Source organism: Eucalyptus grandis, chromosome 8 (genome assembly GCF_016545825.1).
Source record: "Eucalyptus grandis isolate ANBG69807.140 chromosome 8, ASM1654582v1, whole genome shotgun sequence".
Taxonomy (NCBI): Eukaryota; Viridiplantae; Streptophyta; class Magnoliopsida; order Myrtales; family Myrtaceae; genus Eucalyptus; species Eucalyptus grandis.
In genome coordinates, this window is record NC_052619.1 from 752,092 (window position 1) to 772,052 (window position 19,961).

The 19,961-nt window shown below is 40.2% G+C and overlaps 1 protein-coding gene and 1 pseudogene across 2 annotated transcripts; both read left to right on the top strand.

Moving 5' to 3' along the window:
• Window positions 1-18: 18 nt before the first annotated feature.
• LOC104416146 lies at window positions 19-4,359 on the top strand (annotated as a pseudogene).
• A 6,801-nt stretch (window positions 4,360-11,160) lies between these two features.
• Window positions 11,161-18,092, top strand: LOC104456208 (eukaryotic translation initiation factor 2A). 2 transcript variants are annotated; one of them, XM_039300787.1, is made up of 14 exons: window positions 11,161-11,304; window positions 11,686-11,793; window positions 11,877-12,231; window positions 12,387-12,573; window positions 13,200-13,434; window positions 13,521-13,589; window positions 14,046-14,147; window positions 14,337-14,377; window positions 15,528-15,661; window positions 16,185-16,248; window positions 16,335-16,431; window positions 16,535-16,653; window positions 17,483-17,508; window positions 17,599-18,092. In XM_039300787.1, exons 2-14 carry the CDS (start codon window positions 11,754-11,756, stop codon window positions 17,693-17,695), a joined length of 1,566 nt encoding a protein of 521 aa, XP_039156721.1. In that variant the 5' UTR covers window positions 11,161-11,304; window positions 11,686-11,753; the 3' UTR covers window positions 17,696-18,092. The 2 variants fall into 2 exon arrangements, with proteins under 2 accessions (XP_039156721.1, XP_010069250.2); XM_010070948.3 differs by having other exon boundaries at window positions 17,483-17,504.
• Window positions 18,093-19,961: the final 1,869 nt, after the last annotated feature.

The following is a 19,961-nucleotide window of genomic DNA, read 5'->3' on the forward strand; positions in this document are numbered from 1 at the left end:
CCTGTGTCTTTGCAGAGTTTTCTTTCCAATCATCAACTGGGCATCTTTGCCTTGATATATTGTTGGTTGTTGCAATCTTCCTGATGGCAACTACGACTTCTTCACCACCTCTGCATATTTTAGGTACTAAAAAGTCTCTATCTTGATGCTTGTCCTTTGACTTGATGATTCGAACTTGACTTGTGTTGGTACAACTTGCTTTCTAGTTCGCGAACCGGAGGGTTCTCTCTGTGGAATGGACCCCCATTCGCTAACGGTCAACCCAGTGTCAAGCTCGAGAGGACTCCGTGCACAAGCACCATGTTCAGCACAGACGGGTCCAGGCTGATGGTGATAAGGTCCGACTCCGTGATTGGCGTGTATGACTGCAGCAACTTCAAGGAAATCAGGAATTTCGAGATCCCCAATTTGGCCACGGCAGCATTGTCCCCGTGCGGGACCTATCTTCAGACTTTCCAGAAATCCTCAACGCCACAGGTGAAGAATGTGATCTTGTGGAAAGTTGAGTCTGGGGAGTCTGTTTATCAGCTACTCCAGAAGAACATAACAAAAACGACATGGTACATGATATTAGTCAGGATCATCAGTTGGTCAATGATAGATTACTCATGATAGTGTGTACGCATTATATAGCATTGCACCATTAATTTTCCTCATTTATGTGCATTGCCTCTCCATATTTTCACTACTTAATGGTTTGTGTGCTCCTCTCCAGGCCCTCCATCCGATTTAGTTCTGATGAAGCAGTTGCGTGTCGACTTGCGACAAATGAGATACAATTTTTTGATGGTTGTGACTTTTCGAAAGGTTTCAAATATAGGCTGAGAGTTCCTGGAATTGCTGCAGTTGAGCTCTCTAAAACTCTGGGGTCCCACATTGCAGCATTTGTTCCAGAATCTAAGGTTTGTGTTTCATGGCTATCTTGAATTAGTAAGGGACTGGTTCATAAACTTGACTAATGTGGCAACTCACGAAAAGTTCTATGACCAGGCCAGAGCAGACAACAATGTGATGAACAGTATAAGTAGCTATAATGTCTAGTTGCGTTCCTTTTTTATTAGACATTAGTTTCAAGCTGACTTTATGACCTGGAACCTATTAATAACAAACTCTTAGATTGGTTGGTTTGGTATCTGATGCTGATTCAAATAACTAGTAGAGATTCCGGTTCTTAAAGGATGACACAGGTGTTTTTGACTGCTCCTTTTGGTGTTTAATGAATACAGAGATCACTTGTATTACATGATAGCAAAGAGCATGATGACTTAGGAAGATCCATGTTTCGCACTGTGTACTGTAGAGAAAAATAGTCTTTATTTGCAGCGACCTACTGTTTAGTGTATTTTACGGTCAGCCATTACAGCTTTAAAGCATGCGGGTTTTATAATTTTGAATGGCGTTTCCTTCTTGTCTGGAGAGAAATGAGTTTGGTGCTTAAAAGTAGGTTTTTAGAAAGTTTTGTCCCTTGTTATTATATACGAATGGTCCTTTATGTATATCAAGTAACTTGACCTTGATAAGATATTTGTGGTATATAGGGTGTCCCTGCCAGTGTCCAAATATTTGCGTGTAGGGAGGATCCGCAGAGTCAACCTGTTGCGCGGCGAAGTTTCTTCCGCTGCTCATCAGTGCAGCTGCACTGGCATTATGGGTCCACTGGACTTCTGGTTGTGGTGCAGTCTGATGTTGATAAAACCAACCAGAGTTACTATGGGGAATCGAAGTTACTTGACAACAGATGGGACTCATGAAGGGCTCGTGCCTCTTCGTAAGTCTTTATTTGTTTTCTTACTAAAACTGCCTATATAATTATTTTCTTGAGACTTATCTTTTGCAGTTTTGGTGCTTTATCAGGTAAAGAGGGACCTATTCATGATGTTCAATGGTCATACTCTGGTTCAGAGTTTGCTGTTGTTATGGCTGTATCCTTCACTGTTTTCAACTAGTATCATCACATTTATCACGTGGGAGTATGATGGACAAACATCCATCTTCTTATTAAGTTTGTATCCTCAAGGATTCAGCTGGTGGAACTTTGTAATGATTGTTCTTACTCATTAGTAGTTAATTTGAGCTCTAGAAGGTACTAGGTTGTGTGATCTCAGTTGGATCTTGGCCTGTGATGGAAGATTAGGACGCTCAACTAATATGGAGTAAGGTAAATTGTGATTAACTCTGATATCGTTGTGTTATGGTTCAGAAGTTTCTTGTAGTGACACTTCATTATCTACATTAGACATGTAGGCATCACTTACTTCTCATGCATTATTGGAACTTTGTCCTTGCAACCGTTAGCTTTCATTTTGACTTTTCCTTGATCTGATCTAGTCATACCTGCAAAGGCAACCATTTTTGACAAGAAGTGCAATCCACTTCTTGAGCTTGGAACGGGCCCTTATAATACCATCAGATGGAATCTGAAGGGGAAGTGTATCCTTGTGAAACATTATTTGCTATGAGTTGATACCGACTCACTATTCAAGATAGCCATGAAACACAAACCATGAAACACATTACTACTCTTTAAGAAGATGTTTGACAAGTTATACCAGGTTAGCCTTCTCTGCATTATCTCGTATGAATTGTACTAAATCAGCCCAATCCTTGGTGGAATAGAAATGGCTAACAACTTGCACAGGCTGAATGGAAACCAGAATCACCCGAGAGATTTTGTGAAGTTGCTGAACTGATAAAGTCTGTTGACTCTCTAAAGGTGGAAGAACGAAAACCACAAGGTTTTGATTTGTTTTGGTAATCAGAGAGTGCTAAAGAAGACACTCGTTTCTAGAGCTATGTATATTTTAGGATCTGCTGAAGAACTTTTGCCACTTAAACAGGACAAACAGCAAAATCATCTCAAAATTCTGCAAAGGTAACTTCTATTAACATGCCCGCACAGAAACCTGCTGCCTATCGTCCACCACAAGTTAAGAATGCAGCTGCTGTCCAGGCAGAGGTGATGATCAAATACTTATAACATGTTCAATCTATACCATAGCAATGTGGGATGCTTGCCTGATAATTGGTTTTTCTATTAATCCAGTAATAGCATTGTCTGAACTAGTTGGCTGTTTATATGGAACATTTAGGTGGAATTCGCTTTAAAACTTAGAAATTGTTCTTTAAGGCTTTTACTTTTGTTATTCTGGCTCATGGTCTGGCTGTAGTTCCACAAGATGGTTGTTCGACTCTAATGTTTCTCCCTTATTTGAATTATCTGCAATGAGATGTTCCAACACTATAAGAGATTATCTCCATTTCTATCCGGAAAAAGCGAAACGAAACTTTGTGGAACTCATGTGGGATTTGTTACGTTTAAACTCAAGATTGAAAGGCATAAGACGGGCAAGGCTATTGCACATGTTTTGCTATTACTATCATCTGTATGATTTTATATCCTTTCTTATGCTCAGTTTGAATGTGCTGCTAGACATTTTTGGCTCATGTAAAAAATGCCTAGCCTTGCTACCTCTATTTTAGCTACAGTTGAAGCCATCATAGTCCTCTCCATGTCAGATTGGCTATTCATTTGATATAGCACGAAATGTTTATCATGTGGTTGCAGTCAGCTGAGACATTATGAAGGAATTAAAACCAAAGTGCAATCTTCTTGTTCTTCTTCTACTCTTCCCCTATTGAAGTCAAGTGTGGAACTCAGTAGTTCTACTTCTTCCTATAATTTTTTTCGCCGGGGGGTGGGGGTGGGGTGGGCGGGGGAGGGGAAGTGTTAGGGGGTGATTGTACTGTTTGATTTTAACTTTTTGTCTATGAGAGTCTGATTTCCTTTGCTTGTGTTGTGCAGCTGTTTGGAGAGAGCTCTTCGGAGTAAGTTTTCTGTTACATGTTTCATTCATTGCTACGTCGTCCTTTAACTAATTCTGGCCCCTAACTCACAATGCTGGATGATATTTGATAACAGAACACTGAGCAAGAATGCTCTGAGAAACAAGAAGAAAAGGGAGAAACAAAGAGAGAAAAAAGCTGCGGAGGCTGGTTCTGCCCCGAGTGATTCCTGACATCATACTTAGTGTGAGTTCCACGTCTAGAATCTTGGTCACTGGTTTAATTTCCCTCACATAACAAAGCGGCAATAGGGAAAAGCAGCAGCGGAGTGCCTTCTGGCATTTCCCTTGGAGTGGAGCGACTCCAATGGTGCTGGAATATTAGCCTTTTTGAGTGAAGATTGGAAGACATACTTTTGAGGGGACGATCAGAATACTTCTTTGCTCTCTATTTACTGTTCTTTAAATTCTTTGGGATGAGGGGTAACATTGTATGAAACTAGGAACTTCTTTATTCAAATAATGTTCGAATTTCAGCAGTAACTTATCTTTGAAATAGCAAAAAAATTTCCAATCACTTAGCATCTACTGATTTGGCAAATGAGTCTTGTTCCTTTGTTTCTTGGTCTATAAATCTATATATGACGAAAGCTATTGCAGAGAGAGCATTCTCAGAGCTTGGGTGCTATATTTTGCCAATCTGCTTGGTTGGAAATGTTGGGTGGGTTCCTCTCTCGCTGAGGCACCTCCTCTATTACCCCTTCATTATTTCACTATTTAATTGTAAATTCTTATATTAAAGAAATGATTTTCAGTTTAACAAATAATTTAATATCGGTGGGAGACAAACCATCATTTTGAAATTAGCGTACTCAATCAAGATACAATCAGGAGTGCATGGAATATATAGGTTAGACCATAATTGCTCCAAATTAAATTATCACTCATATTTTCATTTGTGCGGCCCAATTTTCTTAAAAAGCTCCAAAGTTGACAAACTTCTTGCGAGCGGCATTCTCTGGAGTAGGGAAAATTTGGTGTTTAATTTGACTTCAACCAATGTAAAGCGTTACCTTGCATTTGATATTCTTACGTTGCAGCGAAGTGAGAATTTTCTTTAGCTCCATTTGGTCCGACTTTTAAGAAATGTTTTTGGAAAAATGTAAATATCTTTAAGTTAAAGAAATTTTCTAAAATGCAAATAATATTTAGTAAATTATAATTTTAAAATACATTGGAAAATGATTTTAACTTAAATGTCGTTTAATAAAAATTATATTTTGTAAATGACTTTTCCTAATTTAAAAAAAAAAAAAAAGTTTAAAATATTTCCTTATGGAGGTCGGTCGCCGTCGGTCAAAATAGTCATTGGACAGCCTTTAGGCGATGCCTAATGGTCCCACAAGCTCAGGCGATGATCGCTGCCGTGCTCTTGCTTGGTGGTCATAGACCTCCGTTTGGCTTCTCCGAGCGAAGCATGGAGAAGATGAACAGTATGGACGAGATTAAGACTTATGTTTCAAGAATGCTACTTTCTAAAGGACCTCCAAACCTTTGAATCCACAAATTAAATGCTTTTCTTGCTCTTTTACGAGGAGAGAAGAGAGATAAAAATAAAGCACAAAAAGAAAAATATTTGCACCGCCAAAATCCATCCTGCTGTATACGCCTCTTGGTCACAACTTGGGCGTATCTTCTGTGCAAACGTGGCAAACAAGATGGGTTCTGATTATCAACACGTGTCCAAGTAGGGCCCGAGTAGTTAGACGATTTTGAATTCTCTCTTCGTTGCCCTCTCTCTCTCCCACCAAGCCCTCGGCCGACCGACGAACTTCGCGATGATGGAGGTAACCTTTCGAGGGGGAGGCGGAGGCCGCACGATGGTTCGTTGGACGAGGGCTCAGTTTGACTCGGAGGGAGAGAGAGAGAGAGGGCATAGTCGGAACCTCTCCAGAGAACCCGCTGTGCGGCAGGTTCAGCGTCCCGGAGAGGCTCCCAAGCTCCGCGAGCGCTTCGGGGAGTGACCCATTGAGCGAGTTGGAGAGACAGGTCCAAGTGGGCGAGGTTACGGAGGTTCTTTTGATCTGGGTCGGGATCAGACGGGAGAGCGAGTTTCGGGAGAGGTCGAGGGTCGCACTGAAGAGGCGGGAGCAGACGGGCTTGGAGGAGTCATCGCCGGCGAGGTTGAGCCGTCTGAGCGAGCCGAGGAGGCCAAGCTCGGAGGGGATGTAGCGGGAGAGGTTCTTGCCAGCGAGGAAGAGGGAGGCAACTCGGCCGCAAGCGATGCCGGAGCCGGAGCCGGAGCCGGAGCCGGAGAGGCGGCGCGGTGGATCATTGGTCAGAGAGAGCTCGGTGGAAGAGAGAGGTGGCGGGAAGAAAGAGAGAGAGAGGTGCATGACGATCCAGAATTTCTATTTTAGAAATTTTTTCTTATTTCAAAACATTTTGTTAAAACCGTTTGATAACATTATTTCATTTTTTCTATTTCCAAATAGATTTCTATTTTAAAATATATTTGAAATAAAATCAAGTAGAAATTATACTTCTCTATTTCTAACAAAAATGAGAAATAAAATTTTTCTCATTGTTCGTCAATCGGTCCTTCATCCGTTGCCGACATTCGTCTCGTCGGGGCCGCCCGCCGGCCGCCCAGCCGCCCGCCGTAGCCGCCGTCGTCCGTCACCGTTATCCGCCGGTCCGCCGCCGTCCGAAAGGAAGAAATTTTGTGTCGTTATCAAACAAATTTTTATTTTTAGAGTAGAAATTTTGTGTCATTATTAAACAGTTATTTTTGCTTAGAAAATTTTCTATAAATAAAAATTGAAAAATCTATTTTTGTTCAAGAAACTATTTCAAACAGAATGGTTATCATGCGCATCCTCATATTATGGGCAAATTAATAAAAATTCTAGTAATAAAAAGTGGGCACTCTTGGGAATGGAGACACACTCGACATGTAGCCGGGGAGTCTCGAAACCATTTCTTATATTTTTTAATCGAGTCCCAGTAGGACCATAAGATCACCAAGGTAGCACCGAGGGCCGCATAAATCGGCATCGGGCTATACAAGAAGATTAATAAGATCACTAATAAGATCATCGATGCATAAATTAGCATTGGGCTATACAAAAAGATTAATAAGATCACTAATAAGATCACCGAGACAGCACCTCCACATAAATCGGCACCGGGCTATACAAGAAGATTAATAAGATCAACGCACCACCGGCTATACAAGAAGGTTAAAATCAGAAACCCAGGCACCTAAGAGTAAAATCATGGTCAGGAGAAAGCCAAGCACTGCGGCCACCGATCCAATTCCTCTCATTACTAAGCTATCACGCAGTTTGCCTCCAATAGCAGCTAAAAACCCAATCAAATAAACAATTGCAGTGATGGGAATTAGTGCGTCGTTAATAGAAGTGTTGCTTGTCTTCAGACCCACAAGAGCAAAACTTCCCTGAACGATCACATCCCACAATGAATCTCCCAGGATCGTCCATTTTGGCTTGCTATGAAGTTATTGCGTTCGATCCAAGCGCTGCACGTAGCCTTCCACACACATTTCTCCCTCCTCAAGAATATCGATAATGGTATGTTCAGCATTCTCATGGGTGACAAATGCATGGTGCTGTCTATGGAGAAACGTTTCTTTTGAAAAAGACAAGTAAGTCCTTCAATTAGAATCCAATTCTAATAATAATGAAAGAAACTAAAGAATGAACGGGCAACTTATATTATCTGCTTTACCTTTGCCATCCTAGGTCTTGACGACAGTCAACGATCAGACGGGTCGAGGTCAACGGGTTAATGGGTCGAATTCGATTAGATCAGTCGGGTCGGACGCGCCAGTTGGACTGGTCGGTCGGACCGGCTGGGTCAGACGAACCGACCGGCACGTGCCATGCACGTGCGCGGCTGACGTCAGTTGGCATGTGTCGTGTGCGTGCGCGGCTAACGTCACGATGATGTCAGTTGGCACGTGCCGTGTGCGTGCGCGGCTGACGTCACAATGATGTCGTGCGTGCGACGCACGTGCCTGGGCTAAAACGGCACGTGCGATGCACGTGCATTGCACGTGCCGATGACCCCCATTCGTTCCGGCTGCGCATGGCAGCATGTTCAACGGCCCCCGACAGTGATCCACCACTCATTTTTCTCGTATCAACGAGACCTTTGACCCTACGTTATCAGAAACGAATTTTGATTTACAGAAAATCAAAAAATGGGGTGACTAGTACGCGGGTGTTGGGATTTTTCTGTCCTCGATTGGTTGACGGCGGTGTTTCACGAAAATTCAATCAAAAACAATTCATAAACATGAAAATGGGTCGGAAAACATGAACGATGGCTTTGATACCAATGTTGGGAATAACTGATTCCCTAAAACTAATCCGATACACAATCGAACCTCTAAAACAAATACGGAAGACAAGCCCAGGAATCACATGTATCACCGATCAAAGATACACCACGGAATCGAGTGTACTTTATTGTCCATGAATTAAACACCAACGTTGAAGTTTGAGAAAGAATCATGATCCTGTTCTACTGAGTGCTATTGCTATTAGGGGGAGAAAACTATGAAAAAGACGTACGTTCTTTTTTCTTGGAACATTATGTTGTCTTACGTTGTTTGGAGGGGAAGAAAGTGTTTTCACATACGTACTCCAAAATGTACGTTCCTTTTCCTTTTTTACTTTCCCTTGAAGCGTCTCCTCCAAAGGACGCATTTCTTCAACGTAAAAATGTTCCTCCAAAAGACACAACCCTTCCTCTATGGGCCCTTAATCTACGGGTTGGGTTCTTAGGCCCAACATGGGCGGACGGGCCTACTTAGGCCCATCATCACAATTAAAAAACCCATCACCTAGAAGGGTCAAACGGCAGGCCTCCCTCCTGGAAGAGGCCATTCGAGTGGCGATGGCTAGAAAGAAGGCCGGGGTGCCTAGAATCAGGCTAAGGAGGCTCTGAAGTGATTTCATCCAAAAAAATCACCATGGAAGGAGATGGCGCGGATGGGGGTGTATGGGACAGGTTTGTGTCAAAAGCAGAAGCCATGTCGCGGATGGGGTTGTATGGAAGCCTTATGGTGAAACCGCTAGGGGCTCCTCCTTCCTCGACACATTTCTTTCTTTTAAAAAAATAAAAAAATAAAAGAAAACAAGTCTTCGTCTTACGCGTCTTATCCTAATCTCAAAAACATTTAAACATAATAATTATCATTCGTGTGTTTAGTCGTAGAGATTACATAAGTATTAAGGTTGTTGGGCGCGAGAGATGTGAAAAGAATAATTCCAAAGAAGATTCTAGAAAGAAAGAGGAAAGAAACAAAAACAGATGAAGACGGTCAACACTCAACACCGACCGATGCCGTCCCCCAAAAAGAGGCTTTACTTGAATCGTTGAATTGATCGTTGAATTGATTTTCCCTCGTGGGGTCCTAGTGTCCTTATAAGATCCTAAGATTTGGTTTTTTCATGTTTGGTTGTTAAAGTAGAGGGAGACGAATGTTTTCAGTTGTTGGGTCATTGAAACATGAATCTATTCCAACTTATAGATGGTGAACCGAATTATATTGTCAAGAAAGAAATGGATTGTTTTAATGCAACCCATTAAAAATGAATAATTTTAAAAATATTTTTCCTAAAAATAATCACTTGTATTGTGGGAAAATTGTTCAAAAGTCTTAAACCTATTATATTTTTGCCAATTTAATCCTAAGCTTTCCAATTTTGTCATTGAGTCATTTCCACCTTTTATCAATTAAGTCTATCCAGCCTTTAATTGAAAAATTGCTAACGTGGTAATTTTTTAATAGATTTTTTAAATATATATTTTAACCTTTTTTTTAGTTAAGGCTGATGAGGGTTTCCGGCCGACCCTCACGGACCCTTGGGCGAGAGCGTTATAGCCCTCACTAGCTTTAGGCAAGAGTTGCAATGCCCTAGTCGGCAAAAGCAAGGGCACGTGAACCCTCGACCAGAATCATCGGGCCTCAACACCCTCGTTAGATCTGGCTAGGCAAGGTTGTCCCGCGCCCTAGCTTTTGCTAGCTATCCAACCCTATAAAAATAATAAAAATCATAGAAAAAAATTAAAATATCATTAAAATATTATTAAAAAAGTGCTACGTTAGTGCCGGCTGTCAACATCAATAATTTTTAGTTAAAATTGGCTGGATGAACTCAATTGATAAAATGTGAAAAGATTTAGGACTTCATTGACAAAATTGAAAAATTTAGGATTAAATTTAAAAAAAGGTACAATAGATTTAGGACTTTTTGGACAATTTTCTCCTTATATTACTTAAAATTAATTAGTTAATAAAAATATTTTTATCACTGGGAACAATTTATATTTAAATATTTTCGTAAATGATGAAAATGTTTTTGTTTATTCATTTTTGTAAGTGATATATACAATCATTTAAAAAAATGTTTTCTATATCATTCATTTTCTGCAAAATAAAAGGAGCTTAAAAGATTTTTGTACAATTATAATCTTCGCCTTTTCTTTCAAGAGAAAAGGACGTTATTAACTTTGGGCACTTTGCACCCTCAATATCGAAAATTAACATTTTAAGACCTAGAAAAACCTATGTTTTACCATTTCATATATGCAACGCCTGCAGAAGAAAGGCTATGAAAATCAAGAATTAGATATTGCATAATGTAGATTTCTATTGAACCCTCGCGATGCAAAGTGCAAAAATGTAGAGCCTTAATTCAGATATTGAGAAGCATAATTTTTGAAAGGGTTTTTACCAATAAATTCATAAATAGCACACTTATGACATATTTACGTCAAATAAATTTTCATCTAAAAAGAATGTACGAAATAGAAATCACATGATGTATTTTCCCAAATTAATTTTTATTTCACAAAATCCCTGATCTATTAGTTAGCATTCCATTCATTATCCTGTTAACATCCATATGTTTCAACACACTTGGTAGACGATTGTAAGGCAAATCTTATAGTGAGAATGTCATAATTGACGTGGAAAATTTCACATGTATGGACATGTAGGCATTTTAATAAAATATAGATTTAGATCAAGAGTACAAGTTTAGCATTTTCGGTTGAACAAAAATTAGTCTAGCAGCAAATGTATCGCACGGTGCCAGTTGGGCCTTTTTAATGAACTTAACCCTTTCCGAAATGTAATTTTTTTTTTTTCAATTTTCTCTAGTTAAAGAAGGGCAGCTCACAACCTGAAAGAGAAAACAAAGAAAAGAAATAGAGAACAAAGGGGAAATTCAAATTCATTTGGAGGCCCATGTGTCAAGTCCAACTCCGACTCAACACACCATGGGCTTTCCTCTTGGGCTTAATCCAATTCCAGACAGCTCCGAAAAGGGAGACAAAGGAAAATGTCCTTCTTCTTCCCCGTCGTTCTTGGCAACGCTTCGACCGATCGAACTTCCAGCGCCGCGCAGCGTTCCCTCCGCCGTCGTCGTTCGGCGGCTCTTCCTCGACACTCCGAGCTTCAGTCCACGTCCGAAGCCCGACTCTTCAGGTCCTTTCTCTCTCTCTCGCGTGAATTGTCGGCCTCGGTTGTTTATCAGGCAGTAACCTCAGCTTGTGAGCTGGTCGCGGAGGTTCCGCATCGTCCTTCATTTAACGCATTGATGGAGTCAAATTCGGAAGGCCCTCAAGTTTTTCCTTCCGTATTCGCTTCTCCGATAGAATTTTCATCGCCTGCCTTGCTGTTTTCCTTCGTTGTGCAGTTTATTGATTTGCTTAATCTTGTGCTGAATGGATTCCGAGTGTTAGTGTAGTGAGTGAGGGCAAGGCCTGGTTCATGGTGTTGGTTTTTGGTTCGGTTCTTTGCCTTGTAAGTCTGTAAATGAAGAAGCTTCAATCTTTACTTCTAAAACCAAATCCCGTGTCTTTGCAGAGTTTTCTTTCCAATCATCAGCTGGGCATCTTTGCCTTGATATATTGTTAGTTGTTGCAATCTTCCTGATGGCAACTACGGCTTCTTCGCCACCTCTGCATATTTTAGGTACTGAAAAGTCTCTATCTTGATGCTCGTCCTGTGACTTGACGATTCGAACTTGACTTGTGTTGGTACAACTTGCTTTCTAGTTCGCGAACCGGAGGGGTTCTCTCTGTGGAATGGACCCCCATTTGCTAATGGTCAACCCAGTGTCAAGCTCGATAGGACTCCGTGCACAAGCACCATGTTCAGCACAGATGGGTCCAGGCTGATGGTGATAAGGTCCGACTCCGTGGTTGGCGTGTATGACCGCAGCAACTTCAAGGAAATCAGGAATTTTGAGATCCCCAATTTGGTCACGGCAGCATTGTCCCCGTGTGGGACCTATCTCCAGACTTTCCAGAAATCCTCAACGCCACAGGAGAAGAATGTGATCTTGTGGAAAGTTGAGTCTGGGGAGTCTGTTTATCAGCTACTCCAGAAGAACATAACTAAAACGACATGGTACATGATATTAGTCAGGATCATCAGTTGGTCAATGATAGATTACTCATGATAGTGCGTACGCATTATATAGTGTTGCACCATTAATTTTCCTCATTTATGTGCATTGCCTCTCCATATTTTCACTACTTAATGGTTTGTGTGCTGCTCTCCAGGCCCTCCATCCGATTTAGTTCTGATGAAGCTGTTGCGTGTCGACTTGCGACAAACGAGATACAATTTTTTGATGGTTGTGACTTTTCAAAAGGTTTCAAATATAGGCTGAGAGTTCCTGGAATTGCTGCAGTTGAGCTCTCTAAAACTCCGGGGTCCCACATTGCAGCATTTGTTCCAGAATCTAAGGTTTGTGTTTCATGGCTATCTGTAAGGGACTGGTTCATAAACTTGACTAATGTGGCAACTCATGAAAAGTTCTATGACCAGGCCAGAGCAGACAACAATGTGATGAACAGTATAAGTAGCTATAATGTCTAGTTGCGTTCCTTTTTTATTAGACATTAGTTTCAAGCTGACTTTATGACCCGAACCTATTAATAACAAACTCTTAGATTGGTTGGTTTGGTATCTGATGCTGATTCGAATAACTAGTAGAGATTCCGGTTCTTAAAGGATGACACAGGTGCTTTTGACTGCTCCTTTTGGTGTTTAATGAATACAGAGATCACTTGTATTGCATGATAGCAAAGAGCATGATGACTTAGGAAGATCCATGTTTCGCACCGTGTACTGTAGAGAAAAATAGTCTTTATTTGCAGCGACCTAACGTTTAGTGTATTTTACGGTCAGCCATTACAGCTTTAAAGCATGCGGGTTTTATAATTTTGCATGGCGTTTCCTTCTTGTCTGGAGAGAAATGAGTTTGGTGCTTAAAAGTAGGTTTAGAAAGTTTTGTCCTTTGTTATTATATATGAATGGTCCTTTATGTATATCAAGTAACTTGACCTTGATAAGATATTTGTGGTATATAGGGTGTCCCCGCCAGTGTCCAAATATTTGCGTGTAGGGAGGATCAGCAGAGTCAACCTGTTGCACGGCGAAGTTTCTTCCGCTGCTCATCAGTGCAGCTGCACTGGAATTATGGGTCCACTGGACTTCTGGTTGTGGTGCAGTCTGATGTTGATAAAACCAACCAGAGTTACTATGGGGAATCGAAGTTAAACTACCTGACAACAGATGGGGCTCATGAAGGGCTCGTGCCTCTTCGTAAGTTTTTATTTGTTTTCTTACTAAAACTACCCACGTAATTATTTTCTTGTAACTTATCTTTTGCAGTTTTGGTTCTTTGTCAGGTAAAGAGGGTCCTATTCATGATGTTCAATGGTCGTATTCTGGTTCAGAATTTGCTGTTGTTTATGGCTGTATCCTTCACTGTTTTCAGCTAGTATCATCACATTTATCATGCGTGAGTATGATGGACAAACATCCATTTCCTTATTAAGTTTGTATCCTCAAGGATCTCTGCTTGTGTATTTTAGCAGGTGGAACTTTGTAATGGTTGTTTAAACTCTTTAGTGGTTCCTTTGAGCTTTAGAAGGTATTAGGCTGTGTGATCTCAGTTGGATCTTTGGCCTCTGATAGAATATTAGGATGCTTAACTAATACGAAGTTAGGTGAATTGTGATATCTTCAAATTCATTGTGCTATGGTTCAGAAGTTTCTTGTAGTGATACTTCATTATCTACCTTAGACATGTAGGTATCGCTTCTCATGCATTATTGGAACTTAGACATGTAGGTATCACTTCTCATGCATTATTGGAACTTTGTCCTTGCAACTGTTAGCTTTTGTTTTGATTTTTCCTTGATCTGTTCTAGTCATGCCTGCAAAGGCTACCATTTTTGACAAGAAGTGCAATCCGCTCCTTGAGCTTGGAACAGGCCCTTATAATACCATCAGATGGAATCCGAAGGGGAAGTGTATCCTTGCAAAACATTATTTGCTATGAATTGATACCAAATCTAGTTTTCCATTTTGGTCAATTATTTTCTTTTATTACTTTCTTTATCCTTTTCCATTATTATTAGAGTGGTTTTCTTTGGTTTGTTTGCAGGAGAATCTGCTGCATTGTTACCTTAATGTTGTGACCTTAATTCTCTGGTTTACAGTTATATGTTTGGCAGGTTTTGGTAACTTACCTGGTGACATGGTATGCTCTTTTCATTTTCACTTGTGCTTTCCTTTTCGATTTTTTTTTTTTCCAGAATTATTTTTCAGCTGAGGGGAGAATTTCGTAAATTACCTTTTTAAGTACTGGGGATGAAGGTTTCTTCCTCAACACCCTAATTTATCACATATTAGGTTCTATCCCTATTGGATATTCTTTTATTGAGGAAACCAATAGACAGGTTTTCCCTATTTATTATTCTGCCTTTTTGCCATTGCTCACGTGTGTCTTCAATTGTTTACAACTATTCTTGCAAACTCATGTAGGCCTTGTGACTTTGTATTGTTGGAAGGATCCAATTAGGGTTTTTTGTTTTCTTTCTATAAAGAAAATATATGTTGATATGCTCGTTTAGGGAAGGTTAGGAAATCTGTTGCTTTACTGTGAGAGCATCATTTGCATTTGGAAAACAGTTTTCCCACATTAGTACTTCTAATAGAAGTTGGAATTTGTGAGGTAATTGGGATTGGATTCTCGGTTAGTATTTGTAGACTCAGAAGTTGGAACGCCATGACCTGTGGCTCATGATAAAGGAAAGTAAAGCTTTTAAAGTTCTGCTGATTTGCTGATGAGTACAAGCTAGTCTGGTCTCTGGGCTCAGGCCCCTAATGAAGTCAACTTAGTACATTGAGAGGCATTGGGAAGAAATATGATGGCCGGAAACTTGAAGGAGGGGCAAAGTTAAATATTTTTGACATAACCAAGCCACTAATGTTATAGAATCTGCGGTATTATTGTTAAAGCTTAGAGGGCTTCAACGCAGATGGAGTAGCAAGAAATTTGGGCTGCAGAAAACATCCCTTCTGCTAGAGCAAGAAAAGCTTTCATTTAATCAGTCTAGTCATCAGTTGATGCCGTATAAAGAGAGATAGATGAGGCCTTTTAGTATTTTGATTTGATGGTTATGTTATGAACGGTACTGGCAATAACCAATGTCAGCACACTTAATATTTAATAGAGTTTCTTATTGTTAATGACTTTGTATCCCATATGAAAAACTAGTGATAGTAGCTTTCTTTATTCTGTTTTCTCCATTTACTTTCACTTTAACATAGCTCCTACAACTTTGGTTTGCGTCTTTGCCAATTAAGCATGCTTCCTCATCATAATTGGTTACCTTTTGAATTTCTAGGCATTTTGGGATTACAGGGAGAAGAAACAGCTGGGAGCAACAAAAGCTGAATGCTCTGTGACCAGTGAGTGGTCTCCAAATGGCTGCTATTTTATGACTGCCACAACAGCTCCAAGACTACAAATTGACAATTGGTATGCTGATTCTTTTTTACATCTAGATGTTGTGTTATCAACAGATCAGTCGACTTACTATGTGGGTACAACATGGTAGTAATTTGTCCTCTTGGCCTTATGGGAATGAGTTCTGTCATACTTGTTAAGAACTTTTAATAGCTTTAGTAGTTGAATTAATGGTGGGATTATCATCGATGGCAAATTATAAGTTGTATAATTTTAGTCTAAAGAACCATTCATAGTTCAAACAAGGTCTCATTGGCAAATCTTTTTCTTTGAGCAAATGATTCAATTCAATGTAGGTTTTGATTCTTATACCTTCTACTTGTGGTATTACTGTCAGTCAAACTACTTGCTAGTAGAAAATATTCTTGCTAATTCTACATTTTGGATTTTCCTAGGAGAGATGTGAGACCTTATGTAGTGCCAACGATATGATAATCCTTCAAGCGCCACTTAGTAATGTGCAGCTAGTTTTGGTGAGATAGTGTTGTAGGAATGTATGTTTTAGCTCTTGATTGATTTGTCTTTCTTGTGGTAGTATTAAAATTTTCCACCACAATGGATCACTATTCTTTAAGAAGATGTTTGACAAATTATACCAGGTTAGCCTTCTCTGCACTATCTTGTATGAATTGTATTAAATCAGCCCAATCCTTGGTGGAGTAGAGATGGCTAACAAGTTGCACAGGCTGAATGGAAACAAGAATCACCCGAGAGTTTTGGTGAAGTTGCTGAATTGATAAAGTCTATTGACTCTCTAAAGGTGGAAGAACAAAAACCACAAGGTGTTAATTTATGTTTGGTAATTGGAGAGTGCTAAAGAAGACCCTCCTTTCTACAGCTATGTATATTTTAGGATCTGCTGAAGAACTTTTGCCACTTAAACAGGACAAACAGCTAGATCATCTCAAAATTCTGCAAAGGTAACTTCTACCAACATGCCTGCACAGAAACCTGCTGCCTATCGTCCACCACATGCTAAGAATGCAGCCACTGTCCAGGCAGAGGTGATGATCAAATACTTATAATGTGTCCAATCATACCATAGCAATGTGGGATGCTTGCTTGATAATTGGTTTTTCTATTAGTCCAGTAAGACCATCACCTGAGCTAGTTGGCTGTTTATATAGAACATACAGGTGGAATTTGCTTTAAACTTAGAAATTGTTATTTTTATGTGGCTTTCACTGTTATTCTGGCTCATGGTCTGGCTGCAGTTCCATAAGATGGTTGTTTGACTCTAATGATTCTCCTTCAATTGAATTCCACAATGAGATGTTGCAACACCATAAGAGATTATATCCATTTCTTTTAGGAAAAGGCAGAATGAAACCTTGTGGAACTCATGCAGGATTTGTTACATTTTAACTCATGTAAGATTGAAAGGCATGAAACAGGGGCAAGGCTATTGCACATGTTTTGCTATTACTACCATCTGTATGATTTTTATATTGTTTCTTATGCTCAGTATGAATGTGCTGCTAGATATTTTTGGCTCATGTAAAAAATGCTTAGCCTTACTACCTCCATTTTAGCTGCAGTTGAAGTCATCATAGTCCTCTCCATGTCAGAATGCCTATTAATTTGATATAGCATGAAGTGTTTATCATGTGGTTACAGTAAGCTGAGTGACATTATGAAGGGATTAAAACTAAAGTGCAATGTTCTTGTTCTTGTTCTACTATTCTGCTACTGAAGTTGAGTGCGGATCTTGGTAGTTCTATTTCTTCCTATAAATTGGGGGTGTTTTGTTTTGTTTTCGGGTGGGGGTTATCGTATCATTTGATTTTAACTCGTGTCTATGAAATTCTGATTTCCTTTGCTTGTGTTGTGCAGCTGTTTGGAGAGAGCTCTTCGAGTAAGTTTTCCATTACATCTCTCATTCATTGTTACATCATCCTTTAACTAATTCTGGCCCCTAACTCATAATGCTGGTTGGAATTTGATAACAGAACATTGAGCAAGAATGCTCTGAGAAACAAGAAGAAAAGGGAGAAACAAAGAGAGAAAAAAGCTGCGGAGGCTGGTTCTGCCTTGAGCGATTCCTGATATTATAATTAGTGTTAGTTCCATGTCTAGAATCTTGGTCACTGGTTTGATTTCCCTCACATGACAAAGCGGCCATAGGGACAAACAGCGGTGGAATGCCTTCTGGCATTTCATCTTGAAGTTCATCTTGAAGTGGAGCTATTCCAATGATGCCAGGATATTAGGCTTTTGGGTGAAGATTGGAAGTTTTACTTTTGAGGGACGACCAGAATACCTCTTTGCTCTCTATTTACTGTTCTTTAAATTCATTGAGATGAGGGGTAAACATTGTGCGAAAGTGGAAACTCCTTTTTTCGAATAATGTTCGAACTTTAGCAGTACCTAAGGGCGCGTTTGGCAACAATTTTGTTTCCTGAACGATTCTCGACAAGAAATGATTATTTTTTATTCTCGTTCCCGAAACCGATTCTCGAGTAAAAGAACGTGTTTGGTAACTATCTAAAATTTCTGATTCTAATAGAACTGCGTTTGATAACGTGTTCATTGATTATGTTCCAAATTATTATTATTTTTAAATAATTTTTCTATTTTTTTACTTTTTTTACTTTTTTTTTTATACATTTTTCCTTTTCTTTTTTTCATTTTTTCTTTTCTTTTTCCTTTTTCTCCTATTTTTTCTTCTTCTTCTTCTTGTGGCCGTCGCCGGACCAGCGGCGATCGCCGGACGAGGGCTCGGCGACTTCACCGTAGCGTCGCCGCCCCTCAACGAGGTTGGCCCTCGTCGGCCGAGCCTCGGCGGGGCGGCGAGGTCCGCCCGGCCCGGCCGGGCTAGGCGAGCTCGGTTAGTGGCTAGGCGGGCCTTCCCTAGCCCTGCCGAGGCTCGGCCTCGCCTTGCCGGTGGACGGCGGGCCTCGCCGGGGGCGAGGCCCGCCCGGCCACCCAAGCTAGGCGAGCCGGCCGGTGGCAGCGAGCCTCGCCCTGCCCCGCGAGGCTTGCCGATGGGCTGGGCGAGCCTTCGCAAGCTCCTGCCGACCGGCGACGGCGATCGGCGGCGGGCGGCGGTGGGCGGCGGCGGACGGCGGCGGGCGGCGACGGGCGGCGACGGACGACGGTCGCGGGATGGCGGAAGGAAAAAGAAGAATTTTATTTTGTTGATTCTTTTTTTGATTCTCGAACGTAGAATCAACTTTTTTTTTTATTTTCAAATCTACTCCCAAACTGATTCTGGGAACAAATTTGTTCCTGAACAAAAATTTTACCAAACGCGATTTTCGTCCCAAACCGATTCTGGGAACAAAAATTAGAATCAGTCACTGTTTGGCATGGCCTTAGCATCTACTGATTTGGCAAATGCGTCTTGTTCCCATGTGTCTTGGTCTATAATTCTATATATAACGAAAAAGCTATTGCAGAGAGGGCAGTCTTAGAGCTAGGATGCTATTTTTTTGCCAATTTGCTTAGTTGGAAGTGTTGGGTGGGTTCCTCTCTCGCCAAGGCACCTCCTCTGTATTCCCCCTTTCCCTTCCCCTTTCTCTTCATTATTTCTCTATTTAATTGTAACTTGTTATATAAAAAAATGATTCTCAGGTTAACAAATAATTTAATATCGATGGGAGCCAAACCATTCTTTTGTAATTAGCGTGAGCAATCAAGATATAATCAAGAGTATATGGAATATATAGGTTAGACCATAATTGCTCCAACTTAAATTAATACTCATATGTACATTTGTCAGGCCCGATTTTCTTAAAAAGCTCCAAAGTTGACAAATTTCTTCCGAGTGGCATTCTCTGGAGGAGGGAAAATTTGATGTTTAATTTGACTTCCACCAATGTAAAGCATTACCCTGTATTTGATATTCTTACGTTCCAGCAAAGCGAGAATTTTCTTCATCCCATCAGGCCATTGCCTTGCCTCATCCAGATCCTCCGGAGCTAGTGAACTTTGGTGGATTGAGTTTCAGAAATTGCTCCACCAAACCCTTCATAAGATGATCGGATTTGTCTCCACAAGCAGCAAACATATTTCTCAGGTTCCTGTTGTCAAACCACATAAGCCTTCAACATTAAGGCTCCGTTCGTTTCGTGGAAAATATGGCGTTTTTTGGAAAATATTTTTCAGAAAAATGTAATTATTTTTCGGTGTTTGAATGAAACCTAAAAATGAAGTGGAAAATTATTTTCACTATTTAGTAAGGAAAATCTTTTCCTCCATATGCTCTTTTCCATTTATTTTATTTTTAAAATGGATTTTTCATATTTTTAAAATTGATTTTTAATTATTTTTAATTTTTAAAATCTATTATTAGTTTTTTTTCATTTTTTTT

Coding starts and splice junctions, on each gene's coding strand:
- LOC104456208 (XM_039300787.1), top strand. CDS start 11,754: ATGGCAACTACGGCTTCTTCGCCACCTCTGCATATTTTAG. Junction 13,590..14,045: donor ATTTGCTGTTGTTTATGGCT/GTATCCTTCACT, acceptor GATCTGTTCTAG/TCATGCCTGCAAAGGCTACC. Junction 17,509..17,598: donor GGAGAGAGCTCTTCGAGTAA/GTTTTCCATTAC, acceptor ATTTGATAACAG/AACATTGAGCAAGAATGCTC.